At 40.8% G+C, this 6936-nt stretch overlaps 1 protein-coding gene across 1 annotated transcript; it reads left to right on the top strand.

Moving 5' to 3' along the window:
* Positions 1-1789: 1789 nt before the first annotated feature.
* LOC117518617 (forkhead box protein D2-like) lies at positions 1790-3433 on the top strand. The gene is given in 3 exon segments (XM_034179802.1): positions 1790-2788; positions 2790-3165; positions 3167-3433. Coding segments are annotated over 3 exon segments (1095 nt in total). The 5' UTR covers positions 1790-2177; the 3' UTR covers positions 3275-3433.
* The last annotated feature ends 3503 nt before the right edge of the window (positions 3434-6936 follow it).

The following is a 6936-nucleotide window of genomic DNA, read 5'->3' on the forward strand; positions in this document are numbered from 1 at the left end:
TGTCCGAAACAGAAATGAAATTACAGATTTTGATTAAGGTGTGTCCTGCCTATTGAGCAACATTAATATATTACTGAGCCATATTTATGACTCAGGGTGAAAACGAAGTAAATTTTGGTTTCACTCAAATCGTATTTTTCTTTCTTTTAAGTAAACTGATAATTACTTAGTTTTTGCTCGGTGAAAGACAATGTGCGAAGTAGTCTAAATAAACAGAAATAGCAAAATTAAAGGCAGACTGTTTGTGTCTCCTGGCGCCACGAGCCGCTGAGGTGCACAAAGTGATTCAAACTAAAATGTCAAAATACACTCGGGGACACCGAGGCTGTGGCGTCTTTATTTCAGACAGATCGCTGTTCTGTTTCTGATTTTAACGTGGGTTCTGTGATCGCGTGTGTGACGCTTTTAAAGCACTGACCCAAACGTATGCAAAATGTTCAGTAAAACAAAAACTCAACCATCTAGACAGATCTGTAATAAATAGTTTTCTTGAAAGACAATAAATAAATAAATACATGCGTTACAGTAATCTTGTGGTTCTGCTGCGTAATTTACAATATCTACCTGCACCAAACAAACGCGCACATTTGGCGACACGTTGTCATGTGTTGGATTTTACGCGTTTGTTAAAGACGAATTGCAGCAGGTTGGAACAGAAAAGAATGCAATAAATGTGTTGACAACTAATACTCGCCAAAATGATTAAGGCTGCTGGCAAAAAAAATCGACAACGTATAATAAAAAAAGCCTAATAGAAATTAATGAAAATTAAATGTTAAAACACTTTGAAATGATATATCTGCCATTTGAATCAGAATTCAAAACGTAAACAAAATTCAAAACTAAAACAAAACAACAAGAAAGAATCACAATGTTTGTTTATTTATTTAATACTCTAGTATTAGGCATGTTGTTTGTTTATTTTGACTTTATTATTAATAACCTGATCAAACAAATGCTATAATGTATAAGAATGTAATATAATAATAACAACATATAATAATAATAATAATATAATAATAATAATAATAATAATAATAATAATAAAGAAGAAGAAGAAGAAGAAGAAGAACAACAACAACAACAACAACAAGAAATTTTAATGATTAATATGTTGGTGATCATTTTTGCACTTGTTACATTGCTTTATAGGACAGGCCTTTCAAAGTGATTATTTTTGTGAATATGTGTCTTAGACCTGTACATATTTCCACACAAATGACCAATAATGAGATTTGGTTTTACGAATAATAATATAATAATAATAATAATAATAATAATAATAATAATAATATTATTATTTATTATTATATTATTATATATTATTATTATATTAAAACAACGTAACCATGTGTTTATGACGTTTCATTTAGCGTATCACAGTTGAGCATACCACTAAAATATAAAATGATAACAAAAACTTGAATCAGTCACGCAACCATGCGTGATTTTAACGTTTCACTGATTTAATAATCAATGAGACAGTTGTGTTATCAATGATCAGTTTCACAAGATAGCAAGTATATATTTTAATGTTATGCCTTTTCTGAATTGAATGCAGTGTAATCACAGAACGCATCTTCATGCGCACAGGAGCAAACTGGTTTATCAGCTTTATACAGTTTTATTTATTTGAAAAACATCCCTTGTCCATGCAAGAACATCTTTAATTTTCTGCACGGTAATTCTGTGCAGTTCCTGGTAACAGTGACTCAAAGACCACGTGATCATGTGCTCCTATAAATACCTTTTGAGAGCTAAAGCGCATAGTGTGACAGGCTGGCTTCGTACATGCCCAATCTCGTGCGCAAACGACATTCCGCAAACGTGGATATGATTTTTTTTTCGCCTCTATTCAAAGAACCCGCAGCATAAACTGCTTATAGAGGGAAAGTTTCGCCTGTGAATAAGAAGAAAATCGCTCCAAAGCTGTGCCGGGATCCAGATCGACTCTTCTGTGTGGGCTGAAAGTCAAAAGTTTTCTGCTCGATGGGAGCGTCGCACTTCCTCGCCTGACCAGCGCTGGACGATCCACAGGTTACACACTTCTCCTCTCAGTATAAGAGTGATGTGCGCACTGAACAGTTGGAGATAAAGTTGAGGTTTGCTGCGGCTGCGAGGTGGAGACAGTTCGGACCCTCGCAACATAGAGCCTGGGCGCGTGGCGGAAGAGAAGGATGACTTTAGGGACGGATATGTCTGACAGCTCTGCATTGTCCGAAGATGTGGACATCGATGTGGTCGGCGGTGACATATCCGTTGGAAAGGACGGACAGTATCTTCACCATGAGTTCAATTTGGACAATGACTCGGACGACAATTACTCCCAGAGCGCGAGCGGCAGGGTTTCCTCTCCGGGGCTCAGCAGCTCAGACTGTCCGTCAGAACAGATCGGGTCCAACGCAGAGTCTGGGTCTGTGATGGGGGACAAACCCAGAAAAAGTGCACTTGTGAAGCCACCGTACTCTTACATCGCCCTGATCACCATGGCGATCCTGCAGAGCCCCAAGAAGCGGCTGACTCTGAGCGAGATCTGCGAGTTCATCAGTAACAGATTCCCCTACTACCGAGAGAAGTTCCCCGCCTGGCAAAACTCAATCCGCCACAATCTCTCCCTCAATGACTGCTTCGTCAAAATCCCACGGGAACCTGGCAACCCGGGAAAAGGCAACTATTGGACTCTCGACCCGGATTCCGCAGACATGTTTGACAACGGGAGCTTCCTGCGCAGAAGGAAGCGCTTCAAGAGGCACCAAAGTAACGAGATCCTCAGGGACGCCAGCGGCTTTTCCCGGGTTTGGATACGGCCCGTACGGATACAACTATGGGCTTCAGCTGCAGAACTTCCACGCGGTCCACAGTCCGTATCACCCGCACCACACGGGCGGATCCTTCCCTTTCCCAAGCGCTCCGTGCACCTTGCCCTCCTCCGCGTCCATATTCCCAGCGCCGCACCCCCTGCCCTCTCTCTTAGGCACCGATTTACGAAAGCAGTTTTACCCGCAGCTCAGCCCGTCACTGCCATGTCTCAAGACGGACTCCAGCACCCCGAACCGGCCTTCATTCTCGATTGACAACATCATCGGCGCGGCCAACCCCACCGCCTCATCTTACAGCGCACAGCCGGCCAGTCAGGCGCACATCTTGGCCATGCTGACCCGGCGGCTTGGCCTCTGCGTCCAACCATTTGAACCTATCACAGGAAAGCTTATTACAACCGGCAGCGCAGACTTTTTCCAGCAAAACCCCAAATATGAACACTTGTCCTTTCTAGAACAATAAACTGTCGAGAATGCTGAATATCTTTTAAGGTGGATGGACATTCTTGGTGAGTGCGTGGCTCTTCTCACTCGTGTCCCCATGCACGGAGGAGAGAAATTGAAAGGCTTATTTATGAATTGTAAATATGTGTATAATTGAAAATGTGATCTTTTTAAACAGTGCTGCCTTTCAATGAGGCACAAAGATTAAAAAAGGATCCTGTTGTTTCAAAATAACTTAAATGCCATTCACATCCACATTAAAAATATAATTCAGACTTTTATTCTGGTTTTTATCGTTGTTATTTCATGCGTAAAAAGCGCTGTTGCTCTTGACGCTGACAGGCAAACTCAGGTTTTTAATTTAGAAAGCACAAACTGAGACGAAAAGGGGATTTACTGATATGTATATATATATATATATATATATATATATATATATATATATATATATATATATATATATATATATATCCTCCACGTGGTGAATTTGTGACATTATTTCATGTCTACAGGCAATGTGGATTCAGTGGGTGGAAAAAAAAGAACCTGGCGACTTTTTAAAATTGTTGTTCGATAATTCACGATTTAATCTGTGAGACATATTGTCATGTGTTGCCAATAGAGACACGTAAATGTTGATAGGTCATTTTTATTGTAATGACGAAAATAATAAATGTTTGTGGATATGAAAATATTGCTTTTTTGTTATAGTGTTTAATTCGATGCGTCAAAGCTGCAACTGTGGAACTATACTATTAAAGAGGCAGTTTGTATACTAACTAATCTAAAGGAACAACTGTACTTTCTTCAACATAAAAGCACACATTTTTAGAAAAAAAAAATGCATTTTTTTTTTTACATGGGACATCAAATTGTGCAGCTCCTTCGTTAATTCAGCTGTAAAGATGTGATCAGATTCACGCTACAAATTAAAAGTCTTTTTTTTTTTTTTTTGTAAACGCACCACTTTTTATTTAATATTTCAGACACAGCCCGGCGGTGATGAATATCACGCAGCAGTGGGTAAGTCTCCTCTTGTGTGGCTGCACGGTCACTTGTAAAGAAGCGTTTTTTTTTTCCAAAGGCTCCGGCTGAATGGGGGCGTTAGCAGGCTTCAGCGGTTTATAATTGAAAGCGGGACAAGGACACCGCACTCTTTTGGGGCCTTTCGTTGCTAATTTGTAGCAGCATTTTTTCACCGGCCTCCTAAATCCACCATAATGCGCCATTCTGGCTGTTTGTTGATGTTGTCAGTGCGAGACCCCTGGCCCGGGGACCTGAATGTGCGCGCAGCGAGCGGTCCAACTGTGAGACCAGCCACACACAATTTAGATCCTGAAAAGCAATCTTCTCAAAAGGCCCTCGCCATGGTTCGCTTTCATGTCATCTGCGTTGGATCCCTGTAAAAGGAGCGGCGGGACTCGTCCGGCCATGAAAACAGGCCTATTGATCTTTTTCAGAGTTGTTGGAGCACATGTTTCCACACAGCGCCTTCTTTATTTACCAGATCTGTGTGCAAATGGTTAAATTAGTTTGTGGGTGTTTTGACAGATGATTATTAAGGATGAAGGGTGGGAGGGTTGACCCCCACTCCCCCCCAGCGCACCGACAGGCTTTTGAAACCAGAATGAACAAGTGACTTGCTTCTTTATCTCTTTTTCTTTCTCTGGTCTTGTAATTTACTGAAAATTGGACCAAGTATGGCCACATCCATTTGGGAACTCATTCTGATAGGGTCTGTCCCTGAGTGGTAACGATGTTAATTGATATCCTGTGCCTGCAGTAAATGAGCTGGAAAAACATTTGCGCGCACCTGAAGTTTCACTGGCGCGCCGCCCTGACAGGGAGCCATTACGCACAGCATCTGTCGTCAAAACGCCATGAAGCGTTTGCAGAGGTGCTTAAAAAGTTTTAAGTAACTACAAGGACGGAACGTCAGCCAGTAAATTCAAAGCGCAGCGTGCACACACATACACGGACAAGCACGAAATGAACGGCTCTTGATTGACACTGGTCTATGAGCCAGATTACAGCCTTGTGATTACCAGATAGTTCTGCAGCTCAACCACCGTGACAGGCGCATCTTTTCAATTTTCATCAAACCTAATGGTTTATCATCGTCCATATGTGTGTCACTTGGAGACCACACACTGGTGCGCAGTACGCGTCTTTATTTTGGCATCGTCACATTTATCATTTTTCGGTGACGTCTCTCCATCAAACCAAATAAGTACTGTGAAGTGACAGACAAATGACTCCACAGTCACATTTAGAAGCTTCGAGGCGATTCTCGTGTCTTTTGTAACCGCTTCCGTGTGTTCCGTTGGAGCGTAACGCCTTAAAACGCACGTTTGCGCGTTACTCTATAACAAGAATAAACGTCAAATAAATTTGCGTTTGTATCTTCTGGTGGCACAGTTTTTCCTTGTGTTAGTCGAGGAAGGTCATCTGAATGACACAAGAAACAAACGTGCATTATTTGACTTTGCAATGAGCGTGCGCGTACACACGGCGTGACAGCATAAGATTAATGAAATCGTTTGGCGTGAATGTTTCACTGCCAATAACTTTTCCTCCCTGATCAATGCAGCTCACGTCTTTAAGGACACACACAGCACGCGCCGTGTGCGCGAGTCTGGTGCGTCCCCGAAGTGCGTGCATGTACGTGAGGGAACAGAGATGTAAAACTCTTCAACGGTGCCGCAGTAAAAGTGACGCGACTGACTGGCCAAAGGAAAGTTTTTAAATATAATATAATATAATATAATATATATAATATAATATAATGTTTTTGGTTTTTGCAATTGATTGTAATATTTAGTTTTAGTGAAACTGTTCATAATGAATAGTGATATTCTTAATTTTTACAATTGTATCATTTTTTTAACTTTATTTTTACAACATATTTTGTGTATTTTAGCTAAACTTTAACATATGTTATTGTATACTGTTTAGATTCCCTTTTACAATTTTGTCTGGGACATCGGACGACAATTCGTTACTAAATTACGTTAACTGAATTAATTACGGTATTTAACATTTATTAAATTGCTTTATTTGCTTTATAATATAATATAATATAATATAATATAATATAGTACAAGCCGACATATTTGCGTAATTTTAGGTTGCTGAAGCTAATTAACGCACACGAGCCTCCGTTGATCAGGTGGAATCATGCTGTTGGATCTAAGCATTTTGGGTTATTATTTTCTTTTTCTTAATTTTCCGTTGAAGGAAATAGATTTCTTCTCAAATATGACATGGAGCGGTTTCCAAAGTGTGATCAAGGTCCTCGTGCGCACAGAACCTTGTTTAATGTGCAGTTACGCGGCACACGTTCATTTAATAATCATATTTGTATTATTTGTTGTGTCCTCGGATTTAACTTACACTTTCACTCACATGCACGCGCGCCAGAAAAACTCGCCTGGTCTGTGACTTCTGCTTCTCTTGACCACTTATATCTTTCAAACATTTACATGACATAATGCTGTTTTCCCTTATAACACGCTCCTTTTAATTTTTATAGAAACAGGCCATATTTACCAACTCAACCCCTCCCTCGGCGTACGCGTCAGGCGCGCCTCCTCGCCCCCACACAGGAATGTTGGCGCGGTTCGTGGCTCCCCGGTCGGGAGGAGAGGCGAGCCGCGGCCCAAACTGCACCGTC

The sequence above is a fragment of the Thalassophryne amazonica genome, chromosome 10, assembly GCF_902500255.1.
Source record: "Thalassophryne amazonica chromosome 10, fThaAma1.1, whole genome shotgun sequence".
In the NCBI taxonomy this organism is placed as follows: Eukaryota; Metazoa; Chordata; class Actinopteri; order Batrachoidiformes; family Batrachoididae; genus Thalassophryne; species Thalassophryne amazonica.